General features: G+C 38.6%; 2 protein-coding genes and 1 pseudogene across 3 annotated transcripts; all 3 read right to left on the bottom strand.

Annotated features, from left to right (window-relative positions):
• Window positions 1-70: 70 nt before the first annotated feature.
• On the bottom strand, window positions 71-11,262 carry LOC145493148 (ankyrin repeat and MYND domain-containing protein 1-like). 2 transcript variants are annotated; one of them, XM_081472547.1, is made up of 13 exons: window positions 10,004-11,261; window positions 8,278-8,424; window positions 7,899-7,980; window positions 7,486-7,667; window positions 6,210-6,964; window positions 5,545-5,716; window positions 4,780-4,959; window positions 4,342-4,449; window positions 3,929-4,060; window positions 3,426-3,533; window positions 2,962-3,136; window positions 1,942-2,198; window positions 71-1,856 (listed from the first exon to the last, which is right to left on the bottom strand). In XM_081472547.1, exons 1-13 carry the CDS (start codon window positions 10,295-10,297, stop codon window positions 1,263-1,265), a joined length of 3,186 nt encoding a protein of 1,061 aa, XP_081328673.1. In that variant the 5' UTR covers window positions 10,298-11,261; the 3' UTR covers window positions 71-1,262. The 2 variants fall into 2 exon arrangements, with proteins under 2 accessions (XP_081328673.1, XP_081328672.1); XM_081472546.1 differs by having other exon boundaries at window positions 7,486-7,980; window positions 10,004-11,262.
• Window positions 11,263-11,359: 97 nt separating this feature from the next.
• On the bottom strand, window positions 11,360-13,932 carry LOC145493088 (uncharacterized; annotated as a pseudogene).
• Window positions 13,933-14,910: 978 nt separating this feature from the next.
• On the bottom strand, window positions 14,911-22,036 carry LOC145493086 (uncharacterized). The gene is made up of 3 exons (XM_081472494.1): window positions 21,369-22,036; window positions 16,731-17,561; window positions 14,911-15,970 (listed from the first exon to the last, which is right to left on the bottom strand). Exons 1-3 carry the CDS (start codon window positions 21,433-21,435, stop codon window positions 15,618-15,620), a joined length of 1,251 nt encoding a protein of 416 aa, XP_081328620.1. The 5' UTR covers window positions 21,436-22,036; the 3' UTR covers window positions 14,911-15,617.
• Between the last annotated feature and the right edge of the window lie 266 nt (window positions 22,037-22,302).

Raw genomic sequence — 22,302 nt, 5'->3', positions numbered from 1 at the left:
AAAAACCTATCGATTTCCAACATAAACGACTTCACAGTTAATAGCCGGACTAATCGCCATCAAACAAATCAAATGAAAACATTTTTTATTAGCTGTCGCACTGACGAGTCACTAAAATAGCACACACACAAAAGTTAAAAAACAGAAATGTCATAAATAATCATATATTACAGTGATTGTTAGCTTAAATATATAAAACATTGTTCAATAATGACTCCAGATACACACTCATACTAAAATCCAGTTACACGGATAGAGAGGTTTTCAACTGAGTACCGTAAAACCAAAACTGGCCAATCACAAAGGACAGAGACAATCGACTGAACCAATCAAAACTCGAAGCAGATACATATAGCTGACGCGAAACGCGGGAAAACGAGTGCGAGCGAACAACCATTGGTTTTGGTTTTACTTACTTCTTGGAAGAAAATGTGGCATGATCTTTTTTAAGCCAATCGCATAGAGTCCTAATACAGGATCAAAGCAAGTAAAATTGCCCTTTTTGTACAAATAACCAACAAAGCACCGGTTAGCTGATCATTAGGCTCAGCCTCCAGCCGTGGGTGTTTCGGTGCGCGCGGGTGCTGAAACACCCACGGCTGGAAACTGAGCCTAGCTAAGCATGAGCTTGAGATAAGATGTTCTTTGGTTAAGAACGCATGCGAACGAGTCCAAATGGTCAACACATCGGTCACACAATGAAGATTGACCATATTCCCTAGTTTGTAAGTCAAATCGCTTAGAACCGCAATAACAGCTATCATGTGACTGCAACCAACAAACGGCTGCGGAAGACATAAGTGAGAGGTATTGCACGAAGAGTCCAAACACGAGGAAAATAAAAACTAACATAACACGACCAAGAAGGAATTAATCATTACGCAATGTTGAACAAGTCTGTTTTTCAGTCTGTAAAACTGACAAAAACGGATTACTTCCGTATGCTATTCCACGCTGCCGTAACAAGAGATGTTAATCCGTCTACGTTCCTAAATAATAAGGTTGTATAACTTAGCTATTCGATCTCTCTGCAGGCTTATAACGAATCCCTGTTAGGAAATCGAAGGATTCTTTTGACTGGAACTATGAAAGTGGGAATGTGCGAGACGTCACAGTTAAATGGCATGTTCAGTGTTGTCTGCACTATTTGGTGGGGCCGCCTTCCTAGCATACAGCCGATGAATTGAGTCCCTTCTCTCCTTTCTTTCCATCTTCCTGTTCCTCCACCATTGCCAGTCTTCCGTTCATCCAACATGTCGCGGTTATTTCTTGATCTTTGTCGATGACGAGGAAGCACTCCGCTTAGATACCCGTGACGCCGAAGGAGTCTGCGACTTTCGCCCCTTCTCACCCTTACCCCGGGAAGGAGTCTTTCTTTGAGAGCCTGGGGGGGTGGTAGAAGGGGGTGGCGCATCAGGGTCGGTGGTTGGAGTAGGGCTGTCTGCTCGGCGACTGGAAGCTGTTTTGACGCCTCTACCTGTCAGACGGACACATTCCTCCCTGTGTCTCGCATTCCATGCCTTCAGTTTGCACGACTTGCTGCAGTAGAAAACCTCTTTACACCTCGTGCAGGCCGACAAGCGAATTCCTATAGAGCGCCCGCACTCGTAACAGTATCGAAAGCGGTTCTTCATCACTTGCTTGCGTTGCTTCAAAGCTTGAGTCGCCAGTGCAGAAATACTCATATGGTCAGCGGCCTTGGTCACCGCAATACGTAAACCGCAGTTTTCGTCTCGACCTGGAGACGAGGGTTTGATGGACGGCTCAGGAGCACTGGGTCCGAGAGAACAGGGAGTGCTTTCTTTGCTGTCGTCAGGAGCTGATGATAATTCTGACACTATGCCATCTTTTCCTCGCTGAAAAAAAGATGCAATTACAGTAATATATTCAATAATCCAGCCGAGCTGAAAAACTTTCTTGATACAGCTACTTTATTTTTACCTCATCGACTCCAGGACTCTCACCACCAGTTCCAGTTATAGCCTCGACTTCACGATCCGCCTGAGCCTCAATTTCACGTTCTTCGCCATCGTCTCCGCCAAAAACCTCGTTCTCAAGTCGAAAGCTAACCCGGCTGCATCTCAAGGTGTCATTTTTCCCAGCAGGGGAGGCGTTCTGCTCCTTCAGCCTGTTTACTTTGTCAGGTGATTTCAGGATTCCCCAAGCTGAGTGAGGAGTTCCATCAACACTCAACGTTACTGAAACGACATTCAAAAGGGAATATATTTAATCTTGTAACAAGAAACTGAATGGGGCTAGAGAGGTTTGTTTCTTCCCTCATTAGTGGTATACACATGTACATATGTGAAGTGTCTAGCGACTTTATTAATAACACGCGAAAGAAGCGTTGACTTGAGATAATCGTCACCAAAAACCGTGCAGTTCACCTCGATTATTTGTAGACGCGTTGCAGGGATGACAGGGAACAATCATTTCACAAGACAATTTCTCAATCTTCACTTTCAGATTAGACGCAAAAAATGTTTTTTACATGGGCTACATATACCGCGCGAACAGTGCAATGGACATGAGATCACGCGACTGCTGCAAAAAAAGACGCTTGTTGCATTAGTACATAGATTATGCTGAATGCTCTCACTTATATAGGAGTTTATACGACAATAGGCCATTTCCAAGTTGCATTTTGCCTCGGTTTCAAAACGAGTCTTCGTACCAAACCATTCATATGAAAATGTGTTCCACTTACACGTCCATTGTCTATCAACTTTATTGGTCATAAAATTACAATATAATTAAAAGAAGAAAAGGACCAATAGGAATTGCGCGAACGGGAAAATAAAGTTACCCATGCGAGGCGCAACCCTAGAAGCTATGTAAATTACAGCTTCATGTAAATTACAGCTCATTTTCATATGAAAGGTTTTGGACAAAGACTCGTATTGAGACAAAGGCACAAGGTAACTCGGAAATGGCCTATTCCTCTATATCAAAAGAACTCACATTCAGCTTGTCTTTCTGCCTCCTCCAGCTGCTTCTCGATCAGTTCTTTCTCTTTCTTCAACACCTGTGTTCGTAACAGATCTCCAAGATGATCCAACATTTCCCGGCGAGCATTGTAACACTCGCGCTCTGTCACCGTGAGGGCATGGTAAGGAGTGTGAGCGATCTTGCGATCCTGAGAACATCGAACAACGCAAAATACACGTGTGAGGTCAAGGCAGACGAGTAAGCCTCATTTCAAGGGAATGTAAGCATAGCGTATTGTCGGTTTCTGTCTCGACAAATTTCTTGCACTGTTATGTATACTGAGACCATCTGAAACAATATTTGATGCCATGACTGTAACTGGCTGAACTGTTTGTGGGATTTCATTTTATTGTTATTCCCTCATTCAGTAAACTGTATAATAATACATGTACATCTACGCTGCGACAAAATAAGTGAAAGAAACACGAGATATTTACCTGATAAAACACATTGTAAGCGTAATCCACAACAGTTCCTGGAGGATACTTGACACTCACAGTGATTGGAGACAAAATATTAGCACCAGCTCTCATTAACTTGTTTATCTGAAAAAGCACATAGTAAAAGGGGTGTATTGTGGTAAAAGGTAAAGTCTGCTTACAAGCCAAGCGGTCCATCAAGTCAGAGCTTATCTCTGTTTTATGTGTAGCATGAGGCAACTAGGCATATTTCTACTCCCCCCTGGAGGGTTTCCCCCATATTAAATTTGCCAGCACCCATTTATACACAAAGGGGGAAAGAGGCATTGTGAGAGTAAAGCGTCTAACCAAAGTACACAACACATTGTCCCCATCCAGGGCACGAACAATGACTACTCAATCAGAAGTCAAGTGCACTAACCATGAGGCTACCACGTCTCCTACCGAAAAAGAGTGTCAAGTGAGCTTTTGTGTTTTTGAAGCACCAGTGGGGACTCATCAAGGAAGTACACTGAACTTACAAGTTTTATTCTGCCAGCTGGAGTCCTTCTTCTCTCAGCCATGAATGACGTAGCAGCACATAGTGCTGACCCCACCCCCCTGGAGAGACAAAGGCTTGGATTAGCTCCATGTTCCAGAAGTGTATCTACAGCCTGTCAGAGAAATGAACAGAATTTTCGTCAAACCTTTTTGAAAACTCCAGTAGAAACTCATCTATTAAGAAGAACTGTAACAAAGGTCCCCAATATTACAGGCATAAAAAAAAGTCACCAAATTGAACAAAACTGGCACTTTATTGTTTAAACTGTTGTTTAAATTGTTCCAATTCTGACTAAATTCGCTGCACTTAATCAATGTGCACACAAGACACATGCAAGAACAAATACAAGTAGTTATATTAATATGTTAAAGACATATTAGTTTCTTTGGTTACCAAATCATTTCCACTACAGATCGCCAAGGAAAGGGCAGAGTGTCCTTCACACAACAGGTCAGGATCGGCACCGTACTCTAACAGCAGTCGCACAACAGCACATGATACCTACAAGAGATGCAATGTTATTAACAACTAAACTCATACATACAATGTACAAATCAGGTTACTCAAAGTGACTATGAAGGCTAGGTGACTAACTTAACAAGCTGTGGCAAATGATGTATAGAAAATCTTGGGTCTCTGAAACGTTCAATCCAATCTCAAAATTAATATGGGAAGCCTTAGTTAACAACAAGTCACAGGAAGTCACAGAAGTCTCACTTCTCTGTGTCTGCCCTTTGTTGGAGGTTGTTTATAATTTTGTACTAGTCAAACCTGGACAGAACCGGAGTGTCCTATCAGGGGAGATGTTATCCAAGCTGTAGTACACTGTACCTGGTCATTATCCTCTCTTGAAGATGCTATGTGTGCTGGAGTTTTTCCATTCTCCTCGGCACCAAATGCACAATCTCTGATGTTTGGGTCAGCACCAGACTTGAGAAGCAGCTCTGTGATCTCTACTCCTGTTTCGTCAGGTAGAGCCACAGCAATGTGAAGAGGAGCAATGCCTGATTGCTAGAAAAGAAAATAAAGAAGTATACAACAACAACAACAACAATAATTGTTGTTGTTGTTGTTGTAAACTAAACTGGCATAGTTAAATTTTGCTGTCTAATACTCTCTCACACTGTACTCTGCATTTCTGTTTTCATCTCTAGAAAAAGTTTTACATTAATGTGTCTTACGGTACTAACCTTGCATTTAATTAAATTCAAAAAGAGTTACATGGGAGTTTAGAATTGAAATCCTGTCTCATACTGGAAGTTACATAACACAACTACAAGTAATCATACACTGTACTTTTCATCCCCTTTACAGTTGCTTTTTAAACTACTGTCATCGTTCTTGCAATCTCATTGAAATTTTTGGACAACACTATCACCTTCAAAAGTATATGAAACTTGGAACTGAAATAAAACTCCATGCCATAGCTAACATAACTGTTGCAAGTTTTAGTAATATAAGTTTTTGTAATGTTTGCAGAAATGAAGAACTAATACAAGTACTCTACCTTCTGCAACTTTGCATAAAGCTACTTAAGTCATACATGTAGATGATGCATCTTGAACAATTATTAAGCCTTCATTTTCTGCTTCTTACTTCTTTTGATAACTTGGCAGAAGTGTCAGCTCCTTTCTGAAGTAAAATCTCCACAGCAGCTGTGTCTGCAGCTTTCACAGCAAAAAAGAGAACAGGCATTGGCAGAGATGATGCATTTGGGTCTGCACCTCTCCACAGCAAGAGACGGACTGTCGCTTCAAGATGGGGACGTCTGAAAAAAAAAAAATAAGTTCAATAAAGGTACATGTCAAGTACAGTCCAAGCAAAGCCCCTCTTGTTACAGGGCTGTAGTGAGTAACAGGTAAGCTGAAACACTTGCCTGGGTTTTTTTCATATTTTGTTGTTTAGTCATCATAAACACCCTAAATATCTAGGAAGAGAATTTAACCATGGGCATCACCTCAGTCATAATATTTTTTCTGGGTACGGCCCTGTGTTGTGTTTTTAGAAAACATACTCTTAACGGGCAATAACTGCAGGTACATTGCGGAATTCTTGTGTGATGGTTGGCTGAGTGCTAAATCACACATCACACAATGTACATGTACATGTACATGTACGTGCAGCTCAGACAAGATATAATTTGTACGGTGATCATGATTATCATGAAATTTATCTTAGAATTTTCTGATCAACCAACCAATATGTTTTCATTCAAAATCAGCAAAAGAATTTAATAAGCTACACTGTAATGATTGGCTTACCTCTGAACAGCCAGTAAAACCTGTTTGTTCTGCTCCATGCTGTTCTCACTGCGTAAATCATCGGCTGAGTCAGATGGCTGCCTTGTGCTACTAACTGCACTCGTGATACTAAACAATGACGGGTCCATCACACTTAGTTTGTCAGTTTTTTCAACACTCCTTTCATGCGCCAATGAAACATCACTGATCGGTGTCAGCATTCCTGAGTCCAGCTGATTATCACCCCCATGCTCCATAATTAGTTTTGTTCCTTGGTTATTGATACTCTTCTTATAACCATTTCTATTTAAATCTAATTTCATTTTCATACTATTATTTAAATTGTTTTCTAATTCCGCACCATTTTCATCTTTATCTTTGCATGTTTTTTCTGTAAATTCAATAACTCTGTACGACATCCTTGGATCACTCAATTCGTCTTGGTTTATTTCGTTTTGAATATTCTCTACACGTTCATCTTCAGAGTTTTCTTCAGGATCTCCAGAATCAAGAACATTTGTTTCCAACCTGGCATCTTCAACCACAACACTTTGACGGTAATTGCGATGAATATAAGTTCCTTTTTGGCAGTCCTCTTGTATGCAATTGAATAAGTTTTCATCAGGAATGTTTTCTGCGATGTTATCCTTCCATGTGTGTTTAGTGTAGAAGAGGACATGGCAGGCAGCTAGAACTGACAGACCCTCATCATTTAACTTGTTTACATTGGCACCATTGTCTAGTAGGCAGTTAATGACATCTCTGTGGCAGTTGACCTAAAGAAAAGAAGTACATCAAGTACTTGGAGTACACATAATAAAATAACAAAATGTTTTAGTAAGCACTGTTGAACTTACTATCTCCAACTCATAAGAGAAATTAAAAATTCAGGGTTCAAAACAGTTCCATCCAGTCATCCAGGAGAAGTACATTCTTCTTGCTGGGCAAGTAACTTTTCATTTTCACGTGCCTAATGGGCAAGGCCCTAGGCAAGTTGTCTGGGAACCCACATACAATAAAAAAAAAGGGGAAATTGAAGAACCACTTGTCTCCTTGTCTGCTGCTGCAATTCAGTTTTCTTTTATCCTGCAAATATAGTTTGAGCTGACAAGGGTTTCAGATGGCCCATAGCAAATTTATACACATAACCCAAAAGAGGTCTCTTGAATTACCCTACAATACTACAGGTACATGTAGATTTACATGCACTACATTTTTATAAAAACTTGAAGGTACTTACAGTATCTACAGTATTTCATACAATCAGCACATGCATGTGTATGTGGCTTATACTTACCGAAGCAGCAAGCAGGGCAGTATATCCAGTTTTGTCAGCAACATCCACATGAACTTTTCCGCTTTCAATCAAACCCCTCACTTTGATACAGTCCCCTGCAGCTGATGCTCTTAAAAATTCCTCAGACGCTTGTTCGACAGGTCCCTTGGAGCCCTTTTCTCCACGAATGCCTTCTAAAATGTCTGCATATGAGAAAGAGTCAGGAATCTGAGACAGACCTTTGATTGATTCCCTGTCACTGACCCCATCAAAGTCCTGTAATGAAGGTGAAGTGTTTCGCAAGCCTTCCTTAGCTGTGTTTGCTCTTTTTACTCTGCCTGACAAATTGTTCCCAGCATTTACATTGTAGTTAGAGTAGTGCTGAAAAAGGAAAGCACTATCCATGACTGAGCACAGTTTAATAAGACGTTCACCAGACCACAGACCAACATCTTGTTTGTCCTTAGAGTATGTCATTACTCCTGGTCCATCTCTTTCATCTCTACAATATATTCCCTGGAGAGTAAATTAAATAAGAAGCAAAGATTTAGGTCTGAAACTGCAATACTATAATGCATTTCAAAGTAAACTGTAATTTAAAGTCCAGTACTTAGAGTTTACTGACAGTATACACGCTGTCCTTCTGGTGTAGAACAGCAATGTAATAGTGTCTGTACTATAAAAATGGACAAGCTAAACCCATTCAATGTACAATTATTACCCAGAGTGCTTATATATAAGCCACAGGCTGCCACATCGTCCATTGATAGTGAACTGAAATAAAACGTCGAACTTATAACATCATGCACAAACCTCAAATTTATTGCCACTAGGAAAGATAAATGTTCCAAAACCTTCTTTCTTGTCATTTTCAAAGTGACCTTCAAATTTCGTGCCATCTGGCCAGGTGTACACTCCTTTGCCATGCCTTTTGTCTCGGTAGAACTCTCCAGAGTAGCTCTAAAGAAAAACAAGAACCAAACTTTCAGGGCAAAAATAATAATTCCCAATTAAGTTATACAATGCAATGTAATAATTTGATCTACCACGCTCATCTGACTTGTAAGGTTCTTGCACTTCTCAGAGTGTACTGATCTGATGTCAAATCTGTGACCTTTGTAACAAAGACTTCTCTAACAAAATGAATTGCTTATTTCCAGTGTAATACCTGATACTGCAAGCACACACACATACACGAGGAAAGGGCAAAAGTTAAACAACCCTTTACATCCATTGCATAGCTATAATGCTGGGTATGTTTCATGCAGTATTAGAGATGTTGAAGGCCGCACAAGACCCTTGTTCTTATTGTGTGATGACTGAGTCAGACCATCCACAAAATATTCATGAGAAAATATATTATTTTGTACTACATGTAATGTCTGGTTCTAGAAAATATTGATATTTCCCCACAAAAGGGATTGAAATTTCCTGGGGGTGAGAGGTTCTGTAAGACCAAAACATTTAAAGAAATGTATGAAGCTTAATTGATATTTCCCAAGGGGTGGGGGATATTAGAAGAAAAATCCCTTCCATGGGGGAGGTATGGATATACAACTAATTTTAACAAATCAGTTTCAGTGTATATTTACAATATTCTTTTGTTGACACAACCTGATAAATGCCAGGTACCCTTTCACCCAAAATTGAAATTTAGCAGTTTTCATTGGCTAGAACGTAGTACCGGAAGATTAATATCAGTGTGCAAAGAAAGTCCATAGCCCAGGAGCAGTGAATTATGTCAGAGAATGATTTACCAGCTAGTACATGGACATCATAGCTAAAGTTTGCCCGAAAAATTTGTTTTCTTTGCACCCTGAATATCAGTTTTTTAATCAGTATACCATGTACATTGTAAATTTGATCAAGAACAACAAAATCTGCCATACTTTATTAATTTCAACTCTGATGTCAACGATGCAATGCGATTCATATTAGCTTATCAATAATTAAAAATTAATTTACATCCACATGCAGGCTTTTTAAAGCTACATTGTACAGCGTATAACTATGTTGTATATTTTTGACATCCAAACCTCTGTTTAGCTCACCACACACGTTAAATTAATTGCAACACATATAACAAGCTACTTGAGATAAGGTAAACAGCCGGCTCCACTGGAAAGTGTATGTACACAAAGCACGCAGCTGGCTTCTGCCTTAACAAACGAACGGTCAAGAAAATACTCTTTGCGGCGAATATTCAGCTTTTATTTCAGCAAAGACACATTTAAAGTAAAATAATACAAAAAAAAGCGTTTGACACTGAGAATAATGCCCAACCTCAACCTGAAAAGTCGACAAGTGCAGAAGCGTACGTACTTTAGTAACTTGACTCGAGAACATTACTTTCGGCCAATTATATACATTTCTATTTAGTTTCATGTAACCTCAGCTATCTTTGAGCTTTTCCATTCATGGGCCAATAACAAAACTGCATGCTAAGATTCATCGTGGACAATACTGATGCTTATTTATGAAATAGCAGACAGTTTAACGTTGGTATTTGTAAAGCTTAGCGCAGCTTAATTAAGCTTACCTCTCCGTCTGCCCAAGTCAGCGTTCCAACACCATGCCGTAGATCCCTCACTAGAGCACCATCGTAGATAGAGCCATCTGGCCAGTACTGCTTACCATAACCATGTCTTGTGTTGTCAACATATTCCCCATCGTAACAAGCTCCATTAGGCCACTTAAAGATCCCTTTACCACTTTTCTTACTTCCTACGAGTTCGCCATGGTAAACAGCCCCGCTCTTGTATTCACGACGATATTGGCTTGTGTTCAGACGAAGCAAACGATTCGAGGTAGAGATCTTTGCGCCTCTTTTCATACCTCATAACAAACACACAACACGCCTGTCTACCTGACGATTTCAACGTTTGGTGGTGCACAAAGTGGATTTTCACATTGACAAATTTTGAACATCGATTGCTCATCTGTCCGGCATTAAATGAACTTGCAAATATCATGCCTTTGTTTCCCGTGTTGCTAGGTCACCAAATATGGGCAACCACTGTTTGGGATGAAAGTAAAACAAACTGAACGGGAAAGAGATAGAAAGGAACCTTTAAGGAGATAGAGAAGATTCTTTGAAACATATATTTCGTCTTTACCTGTTAAAAACTAAAATAATAATAAAAAAATTTATTATTAATCCGATCCGTGAGCTATTTAAGCCCTATCAGTCATCCTACAGGCTGAGGCAATCAGACTTTTCACTGCCCCGCTTTGCTACAGTAACGTACGGAAAACATTCCATCAGATACCTGGGGCCAAAGCTCTGGAGTCACCTGACGACCGATGAAAGAAACTGTCAGTCTCTTAATACATTTAAAAAAACAATTCGGAAACGCGACTTCAGTAACTTTTTAAACAATGAAAGATGCAATTGCTGCCTTTGTGAATTGTAATAATAATCTTGTATATAGCTTTTTTTATCACATAAATTTTTCTTATTATTGTAATAGTTGTAATTTTTTTAGGTAGGTGTCCACAATTAGTAGAGGGGACGCTTCCCCTCAGCTAAACATTTTAGACACAGTAATAAAGTTTATTATTATTATTATTATTATTATTATTATTATTATTATTATTATTATCGTCCTCACATAATGTTTGCTTAGAGTCCTTAGGGCCGAGACCAAACCATGGTCCTGGGGCACTAGGGAATAGCCAGTTTTTAGCTTGATAGCACCCTTATTTTGTTCCCCTGAACAATTAAAATAGCTGGGATAAACTGCATACAGTAGGAGCTCGAGCAAAATACGACAAAAGGTTCAAATGTGGTTCCAGAATGCAACTGTCTTTTCTTTGCTTTGTTGTTGCTGTTGTTTTTTTTTTTAGGTAAACGTTTATTTATTTCCATATTTTTCATTAGGTCAATCTCTTGAATTCTTTTATATCATCAACGGAAAAACAGTCCACCAGTCTCTCAGCTTTGATGGGAGCTCACATGGCTACTAACTTGAAGGGAACTTTTGATGTTTATTTGATAGCCAAAGAACTTTTTGTAATTCTTAAAATTTTTGGTATACAGAGCTACAGGGCTCTCCCAGTGAAGCAAAATTAAATAGGGCTGGCCGATGGTTCATAGGTCCTGTTCCATACATTACTACACATGAATATGCTGACTATTTGTTTGCAAAAGAGTTCAATAAATTGGGGACAAATGAAGACCAAACAAGCTACTGGCGAATCATGATTTCTCAAACCCTGGATTTTTGGAACCTACCATTAACTCAACTAAACTAAGTTACAAAACTTCCCTTCTTACAGTCAAACATTTAAATTACATCCACAATTTCTCAAATTACCTGATTTTTCAACCCAATTATCGTCTCCCTTGGAGGTTCAAAAAATTGGGATTTTTCTGTAGTGAAATAAAGTCTCCAATAAAAAGACTCTTTTACTTGATATTGAATTTGACAAGTAAATGAATGGATCCAATAGCAACAAACTTAATTACGTATAGTCCGTATGGTTGCAATTTATTCAGCTACAAGTAACATAGTATAAATCCTTAAGTTCTCATTTCAAGTTTTTATTTAATAATGCTCCTTTTTTTAAATGACTGAGAAAATTAAAAATACATGTTAATTTGCAGTGACTGCATATTTAAAATAAATGTAGAGATAAATATGCCTGCTCTCAGCAAATCACAATGAAGTCATGTTCTCAGTCATATAAATGAGATTATAACAGGACTACATTAGTTCAGGGGCCCAATCATTAAAATCAACCAATTAGATTGCTCTATTAAACCAGTTTAATATTTTGCAAACTTTAGATTGGGTAGCTGTCCTATATAATCTCATTCAACCACTCAGAAAGGTTTTCTTACAGTTTCATGGATTTACTTTCCTAAAAGAAATAACTTGCAGGTAAAACATACATTTTTTTCACCCTTCTTTGCTTTGTTTTAAAAACACTAGACATGTGTAAATGACAAGTTTGGTCGCAATTAGAATTAAAATGAAAATTCAAAAGAATAGAAATATTGAAAATTGAGAAGGTAGAAATATTTTCAATTAGAATTGCTTTCTTAAAGTTTATGGTTTATTTATCATTAATGCCTGGATGATAATATTCTGTTTGTTTCCCAAACTTGGCCCGGACTATATTGACATGATATGTAACATGACAGTATGTATGTTTAACTTAATTTGGTTATCTGCCCTTGGTCTTACTTATACAGACATTCCTGTGCTCAGTCCATACTGTAAAGACCTCGGGTCAATAATCTCCCAGAATAGCCTTTGTGTTTGGTCAAAGAGATATTTATTTACTAGACTTCACAGTCAGAAGCTGAAAAATTAATGCAAATACAGTTAAAATATGGCTCAGCACTGCAGGGATACCTTGCTTCTTCAATTATGATTGGATTAGGTCTTATCTCATCGGTCATTGTACCATTTTATGCTGGCAGATAGTCAATGTCAATAACACTTAACATATTTACTACTGCATTAGTACCATCATTACTTTCCTGACTGACTTTTAAATTGGCAAAATGACTTCTTAGGTGCTCAAGTGCTCTCTTATTTAAATCATTATCTTGCTTTTCTTCATCAAACTTCTCTGTCAACCTAGCAACTTCTTTTTGTAATTTCCTTATTTCAAGCAGATGTTGCTGTTCCAAAAATTGTTCCTGGCTCTTTAGATTTTCTGTGCATTCCTCTTCCTTTTTATCTAATCTTAACTGAAGGTGCTCATTGTTGAGTTTTTCTATATTCAGTTCTGCTTTTGTTTGACTGAGTGACTTTGCTATGTCATCCCTCTCGAGTTTTAGTTGTTCACATTCTTCTCTTGAAACTTTCAAGTTCGAGTGATACTTTCTCACGTCGTCCTTCAATGCTCTATAATTTACCTTCAGTCGCTCGTATTTCTTTTTCAAAATGCGGAAGCTGCTATTCACAATTTCGTCCGATTCGGTAACCTCCTTAACCTTTTCTTTCCAAGTATTAATCTCATCTTGTGCCGATTGCAACATGGCAGCGAGTTTGAGATTTTGCATTTTAGCCTTCTGTAGGAACTTTCGCAGCATTTTCAATTCACTTTCGTTCCATATACACTCGTCTTGATCCTTCTGTTTTTGCTTCCTTGCTCGTTTTCTATCTTTTCCAACAAGTCGCTTTTTCCGACTTTTCTCAAGGCGCTCCAAATCAACATGCAACTCATCATCGGTTGACTTTTTGGCTTTTTCCTGTTCAAAATAAACTCTTCGATACACTTCATCAAGATATTTAACCTTTTCTTTACTTTTTTCATCTTCCTCTGGACCATTTAGCAATTCATCTACACTCCCAAACTGAAATTTTGGAGGAAAGACCTCTGCGACCCAGTGATCCGCCATTTTGAATGCAATGACTGCCAGGCGTCTGCAGGCAAATGGAGGAGGCTTGGATCACAAGCTTGGTCCCAGGTCATAACGGCGAGCGGTCTCTTTCTTTCAGGGGGGGAAATTTTGTTTACACGCTTTTGCTAACGAAATGTTGTCATCGGAGTAAATGACAAGTTACTCACCGTGCTGTGAGCTGGAGTGTAGATGAAAAAAGGCAACAGGTTTAGCGTTTCATTTAATGTCATTCCCTAGTATTGCATTGCGCATCCCTACTGCGCGCGCATTAAAAAATGGCTGCTTTTTCTTTACAGCTGGACCTCGCCATAGAGGTAAATCGTCATTTTCTCGCAAACGAGTATGGTGACCTATCATTTTTTTCTGTTGTTTTGAATTGAGTAATAAATTTCTCTGTGTAAAATAAATATGGACCAATTCTCAGTGTAAAACAAAATGCAATCGTCGGAAACGTGAATTTAGCAAGCAATCGTAACTACAATCATGGTGCTATTATAAGGATTTATATGGGTACAAACAAGGTGCTTTTGCTCCTAAACGAACATGGGGACCTCTCATTTTTATTTCAAAATATAAGTTCCTATAATATAAACAATCGATAGGCAAAGTTTCACAAAAAGCTCATTGCAGGTTCTATTTCAGCGGAATGACCTTAAACCGGGTTTGTGAGGTGGGTCTTGAAGCAGGCTAAGGTCAGGGAGGTTCCCGGCCCAATTTTTGTTCAAATCCCTTTTCCTAGCCTCCTTTTGCCCCAATTCTGATACCCATTCCTTTGCGGTTTCCAGTTCCAGTGACCCAAATTTGCGAGACCAGCGCCCTAAACCACTCGGTCACACCCTGTTATCTATGATGCTGTTTAGAGTTCCTACCTTCATTGCTCGAGTGTAGCTCCAATTTTTCGGTTCAGTTTCAAAATAGATACCCTCAGTTTTAAAAGTCATTTACTGAGAATTTCACTGAGATCTACGAAAGAAAATCATGATTCAGAGGGACCAATTCATGATCAGCGTCTTCAAACAGCGTTATCTCTAAATCACTTCAGTTCGCTGACCGCAAATGTTTCACAACTTCGCAACCGAAATTTGAAATTTTAAAAAAGATATATGCATCTTCATTCTTTGTCGATGTACAATCCTGTCTTTGAATTCATCAAGGTTGTCCTCATCTGCTACAGGGAAAAGCCCTGGAAACGAGGTTGCTCCCGTGTGATAAATTTCCTCTCTATAGCTAAGTAGTAATCATAAAAATTACTACATTTAACCCCTAAATCGCAATTCTATGTAATTTTCTTTCTCTTCACAAGAAGTGTCCATCTCGCTTTCCAAATTGCTGGTTGGTACCCTGGCAATCATGCAGTGATTAAATTTCTTCAAGTTTAGAAGCATTCATTTCTTTGATCCATCATTTTTGTACCTCCTTTCCCCTTAGCCTCTGTACGCAGTGAATATAACTTAAGACTCACAAAAAGGAGTTTACAGAAGTTCAAACCTTGCTAAAGAGTTAGTGACTGCCAAATAAATTGATGAACGGCGCGAGAAAATGAGGGAAAAGTCAAAAGAGAACCAAAAAATTATTTGTAAGTTTTATATAACGAACCCAAAAACTAAATCAACCATTTCATTAATTAATGATCTAGAATGTTAATAAAATATTATACAAGAACTCCCTGACATGCAGCTACCGACTGAACAATTAACATATCCCTGACGTATTTATAGTGAAATTACTGGCGCCAGAAACGCTTATTATAATATTTACAAACATTTGCTGAATAAACACATCTACATGCAATTATCTAATCTTTCTTTGCAGTGTGTTGAGTCTTAATGTGCCATCTAAGGTGTGATGACGTAATAAAAGCCTTTTCACAGAATTGGCATTGGAAGGGCTTCTCTCCTGTGTGTGTTCTCTCGTGCGCCTGCAGAGTGCCGTATTGGGTGAATCCTTTGGGGCAGTACCTGCATCTGTAGGGCCTCTCTCCCGTGTGTTTGTACATATGAGTCTGGAGATTGCGGTACTGTGTGAAGGATTTGGGACACACCTTGCACTTGTAAGGTTTGTCATCGCTGTGAATTAACAGATGGCGTTGCAGATGACCGTAACGAATGAACGACGCTGCACAGATATCACACTTGAAAGGCTTCTCTCCTGTTACGACAAAAGAAAAATACAACTTCAAAATTGTATATTACTATTTAAGATATAAAATTAAATTCGTTCAAGACTTACAAAAGCACTCTCACAGTGCCCCTTTGGCGTAATGCGCTTAAGGGATACTTTAGGTTTGCCCGCCACTATCTGAAGTTACTCTTATTGCAGTAATCAGGGACAAAGGTGTTGAGTCATGTTAAGAAATCAAACGCTTCAAGGGAAAAGGTTTGATTTTGCCCCTGTGCTATTACTTAAATAACAAAATAATACGCGAAAAACAACCAGAGAGACAATGAAAATGTTTACATTACTTTCAATTAGCTCTTCGCTAGATAACTTAAAGTCAGCTAATGTTTGAAAAAAATAGCCTGAAAGCGGGGCTGAACATGATCAGTTAGTTTTTTTCAATACAAACAACTGACATAGTAAATAAACAACTGAGCTGAAACAGTCATGACTTTGCAACCTTTTTCCTTGCAGCATTGAAATTTCAGACCTCTAATACCCTCGTTTATAACGTCATTGCCAAAGAGAACCAAGATAAAGCAGCCAAATTCTGCCAAATTTAGATTCAAGAACTAAACAAATAAGTAGGGACTTGCTGGTTAATATTGTCAAGTTCAAGGCCACATTTTTGTTTTATTTTATTGTATCCGAGATTTCATTTCTTTAATCTTGCTTACAAAATTACTGTTTATTTAGTGAACAAAATTACAAAAAAAAAAAAAAAAACTGAAAAGAAACCAGGGTGAGTCACCTTTGTGGATGTACATATGAGTATGCATCTCATCTCTTCTTGTGAAAGCGCGCCCGCATTCGTCACATTTGTACGGTTTCTCTCCAGTGTGCAAGCGCACGTGCATCTTGAGAGCACGTGATGTGGTGAACGCAAAAGAACAGACTTCACAGACGTATGGCCTTTCCCCAGTGTGCATGCGTATGTGGGTCTTCAAACCACTGAGGCGTGTAAAATCCTTGGCGCACAATCGGCACTTGTACTTCTCCCCATCCTTGATAAAAAGATCCTTCACTTGTTCACGTGCTAGGAACGTGAACATCGCGGAGAAGGGCAAAGTCCCTGGTGCTCTGGTATTGCCTCCCATGTGTGAAAGCACGTGCTTTTGAAAGTTACCGAACCACGTGAATTCACGGTCACACTCCTCGCACTTGTATGGCTTGTTGTTGTTGTGGATGAGAAGATGGCGCTGGAGATCACTGGGGCGAGTGAATGACATCACGCAGAAGTTGCACTGGAATGGCTTTTCTCTCCCCATCTTTTCAGATTCTTTAATGGCGGAAGTGGAATCATGAGTGGGAGACTGGAAGGGTTCTTCCAAGAATGAAGTGTGTAGAGAGTGCAAAGATGAAGAATCGTCAGAGGGTGGAAATAACATTGGTGTCCGCGGATAGCGCGAGATCTTGTGCTGAAATTCTCTCACGACGTTATGAACTGACTCCACGCTTGTTTCGTACTCAGACATGTCGAGAGGCTCCCACCTGTCCCATTTTGTCTGTTCTATTGGTGATGGCTGAACAGACTTATCATCTTCATAACTGCAGGTTTTCTCTTCTCTTTTCAATGTCTTGTCTAAAAGAAACGAAATCAAAGTGTGGTAAGCCGAGCCAGAGAAATCAAAAATAAAGTTGCCTATGATACAATCTTAACCTTTGTTATGCAACAAGAACGTCAAGGTCGTTATTTGTTTGTTAACAGGCCGGCATAACCATGTAAACCGCTCGTGAATCCATTGATAATTTCGCTATCTTAGTTTCGTTTCTTGCTTGCTCGATCCCAAAATGTACAATCTAACAGTGTTTTAACTACAGTCTAACAAAATCTGCAGATACAACGAGAAACCCGCGAAGCAGTCTTTTAAACTGAGAGACTTCAACTGGTGTTTTCTTCTACTTAGTCAACCTTGATATATTAATTTTCCGGCACTCCGAGAAAAAACAAATTCATTGGTTCATCCAATCATAAAACTTAGTTACTTTCAACTGTCAGCCGATTTTAATAAAAACAACTGAACATATGCATTAACATTTCGCCTAACGGAATATAAACACGAAGAAAGAACGTCTTAGACGAATTTACTATGATTTTTGATCCACAACTGCAATTGCAAGTTTGAAATGTATCTTAAGACCACCTTGGATATTGTATTTTTTTTCCATATCGCATCTCATTCGCCATCAGTGAAAATTAATTTATAAAATCACGGCACGAATATTATTTTCTTTTTTTTTTTTTTTTTTTTTTTTTTTTTGACTCAGAAAAAAAAATATTGCCAATTAATCGTGTAAAGTAATTGTAAACTCGCCTTCGTTAGCACACAGTAGTTTGGTAAATTTTTCAAAGAAGCCGATTGGCAGTGTTCAGAGATTCAGGAATCTTGTCTAGGCAGTTTCCCGTGTGACGTTTCGTAAAAACTCTCACAGGAAGTTTCTCTTCACACTAGCGTTTAACGTAGGTACCGGCGAACGTATTAGGGCAACCTGGCAAATATGCATTGCTTGAGGGGAACCTGTGAAGAAATGGGTTGGCGCGAGCGAGAAAAAATTATCGCGTAATAGATAGTCGTCGTTTCAAGAGAGCTCTTGTTGTTAAAGTAATAAAGAAGTGATCAATTTATGGCCAATCAAAGCGTAGACAAAACAGATAAGGCTGCCTCGCCATCATAATGAAATGTGTCGCAGCTTGTGAGTTATATTGAACACTTGAACGAGTGTCGCCAAGTCTTTGTTCCTGTTATCAAAAGATATTGCCCCTCGCTACGAATTTATTTTTTAAGATAATGGTTTTGGCGTCGAAGAGATGATCGTAACGTCGTTTTCCCTTTTTATTCTAATTCATACACGAGTGATTTTACTTTAAACAGAATCGATGCAAGGTTTCAAGGAGAGTTATTTTCGTAGGCACTAAAACTTCGTAAATTGCTCTCAGCCTCAACTGATATTCTGCCGGGGCGAAAAGGTATTCCAGTGTGTGTCAATTTATAGAATTGGTTTAAAGACTTTTTCCGTGGATATTGTGTTCTTGTCAGATTAGGGTTAAGGATGCTGTACGAAGACCGAAAAAGAAAAAAGATCTAACAAGTCTCACTTCTGCAGACGAAGCATTTCTGGTGAGTTCGAAAGGACCGTTATCCAAACCTCGAAATATATTTTATTTTGACGGTAATCAAGATTTTCTTTTAAAAAGAACCATTGTACAACCATTTTGTATTATCTTAAACCAAGTACAGAGACAATGCTTTTTATTTCCTGATTGCCCTGAGATACTTTTACAATTAAAGTATTTTAAAATGTCAGGGGCTGATTTTTTTATGTAGAATGAAGCAGTGTGAGATTTTTTCCTTCCGTGCACGAAATCGCCTAATTTTCGAAAGAAACTAAGCTTGCGGAGGAAAAACTCAATAAGTCAAAACAATTCAATCCGTGTACAAAAAGGTATTATTGTTTGTCTTCGTTAACTGAATGAATGAACTAGAGTGTCACTCGTGAAGTTCTATAACAAAGTTTTCTTGTATAGAATTAGTACTGTTTTTTTTTCAAGGCAAAACTTTTTGTATTTAATCAAACCGTTGCCACCTAACGAGTGCCTTTAACAAAAAAAGTTCAAATTCGTTTAAAATTACACGAATTTTGACTCGATTGAATGGGACCTTAGATGAAATCAACTGTACTTAAAGGAAGCCAATTGTATTTTCAGGAAGAAATTAAATCGCCTAATTCTTTTGAGAGCGTCGCGTTGCTTTGCCCACAAGTTTCAGGTGCCGCGGTAAAGAATATAGTTAAAAACAGCCGTGACAAGTTTAGCTAGGAGTAATCTTTCAGCAACAATCTGCGCTTAAACTTGTGACGAAAGGAGAATACCGCAATGCCAAACAGCTTTTAATGTAAAACGCACTTCACGAAAATGTTAACCGCCGTTGGTATTTTTTTATTATTATTATTATTTTCTGAGAGGTATCCGATTTACTTTTCTTTCGCAAGACAGTCCTTGGAAATTGCAATTGGTTAATCTTTCTCCCAAAGCTCGCAAAACCAGCTTAAAGAAATGCATACTGCAAATTGAGGCGTTTTAAAATAAAGCTAAGAAATAAAGTGTTCTTGAATAATTTGTCTTCTGCCACTTTTTACACTACGACTTTTATGCTTCGCTGCTTTTCCATAAAGAGAGTTCTACCCCCGAAAATTTTTCGTCACCTTATTTATTTAGCGGTCCAGCCTTAGAAAAGCTTAGTTGATTTGACGTTGTCATTTCGTTAAATTTCCTATGAGTTGTTCGTTGAATCTCTGATGTCTAAACGCACATGTTTTTAACGGGTGGGAAAGTCCTTTCGCTGGGTTAATTTAACTTTTCCTTTATCATCAGAAGATTTAACCTGCGATATGGCAAACAACTAAATAGAAATAACATGAATATTTAAAAAGGGTCTTTTCTTGGCTGGTCTACTTTTAAACACCTGTGTTAAAGAGAGAAGCAAATTTCGTAACAGATTCACGGCAGGAATCCGTGTACTTCAAGTTACGAAGGAAATTATATTGCCGACCTTTTCCAAGCTTTAACATTTGGTTCAATTCTGCACTGTTAACATTAGCATTTCGATGCACTCTCAGAATCACGCTTATTTACCACAAAATTACGACTAATAAAAACATGATATAGATTTATAAACTACTCTTTGTGTACATAGTAGAATTTAATTTCTGTTTCGCGGTTTCTCCTCGTTATAGATATCCCCTAATCTCACGGATTTATGATTTTCGATCATTAGCAATTTTATCGCCATTTCCTACTCTGCAAACTTCGACTCTCGCAGATTTGTCGCTTTGAACTGTAAACGGCCAACGTTTCGAGTTTCGAGCCGATTCAATGATTGGAGAATAATTTCTCTCCGGTGTAGAGTGGAAAGCGTTTAATTCTAGAGGATCACTTAGCAGACCAATTCTTTCAAGGGCCTTGATTGTCGGATTTTAAACTATTGACTATGATAATGTTATCCGAGTTGGAATAAGATTTTTTCTTTAAGTGAATTGATTATTTACTTTTGTAGATATAGTGGTTTGTTGATTTTGAATTGCGGGTTGAATGCGCTTTCTTCAGAGTACACTCGGCGGGGAGTCTCATTTATTTAACCGATTTTCCTACGCCGGGATATGTTAAAACGTGTAGTTAATTTTATCACCTGTGAGGCCTCTGGCACTGATTCTAAACCAAAGTGCAAGCGCGTTTTAGATCTTTTTAACCGAGAAAATTCGCTTTACGGAAAATTAGCCGGATTGGAGGCGGGCATATTTGACATCTACTTGTTACATCCACAAGCCACAATATTTTGTAAAAGTCGTGATTTTAGCTACTTTCAACAAAGATGTCAAAAAAGTGGTTTACCTTCGGCTCCCCTGCTGTGTTGGGATGATACTCCAGTTGATTTCTTGACCAAGAACGACTTTGGCATTTTGAATGGTAACTAAACAACTTGCTTGAAGCTAAAGTAAATATTGGCATTAGAGAACCTAACAGAGCGTCAAGACCTAGATTGACACTGAAATGGTTTTCTCGAGGAGCAATGTAATGTGCAACGCACCTGCCAAAAACTGACCAATCACGAGCCTTCACGTGCAACAGCGCGCATGCTCGATCAGTGCGCCAAACAATGGGGGAAGCGCACTTGTAAAGAGAGATATTGTTTAACACAGCAATCCGTTAATTATTCCACATTGTTCGTCAGTTTTGTGGCCTAATTGGAGAGTTGTTCGTGTTTATGGCAAGAAATAATTGTACGGTTTGTACTAGAAGAGTGAAATTCGCAGAACAGCTGCCGCACTTCTTATTTATATGGATACGTTACTTAAAGTTACAAAAAGCTCTCTGAAAGCAGGAAGCTCATGTTCATGGAATCGTACTTTATTTATATTTCGCTATTGTGATATGTCAATACTTTACTATTGCTCAATCACAACATCGGCAAACTTTAAATGTAAACTTTTTACTCCATTTGAAAATAAAGTCAGATTCACGATCTTCTTTCCCCGCAAACTATTCATTATAGATGAGAATAACATTATGGAGGGATTACATTAAGGCTTCGCAATTAAGGGTACTCCTAATGAATAATTTCGTTTGCTCCGAAGTGCTGCTAGCCTTAATTACCTCACTAAACGATACCCACATCAGAGGAAAATGGTAATTGCTATTCATGTTTTGAATCGAAATACGCCCAGTAAATAACTTTTTCACGCTTGGACCCCAGAAAACTTCCTCCCTCGAGGAGTTCACTTAGCATTTTTTCCGTGTGCACACGGAAATCGTCTTTAAACGATTA

This window comes from Orbicella franksi, chromosome 7, assembly GCF_964199315.1.
Source record: "Orbicella franksi chromosome 7, jaOrbFran1.1, whole genome shotgun sequence".
Lineage (NCBI taxonomy): Eukaryota > Metazoa > Cnidaria > Anthozoa > Scleractinia > Merulinidae > Orbicella > Orbicella franksi.
This window is presented reverse-complemented; position numbering and strand designations above follow the sequence as displayed.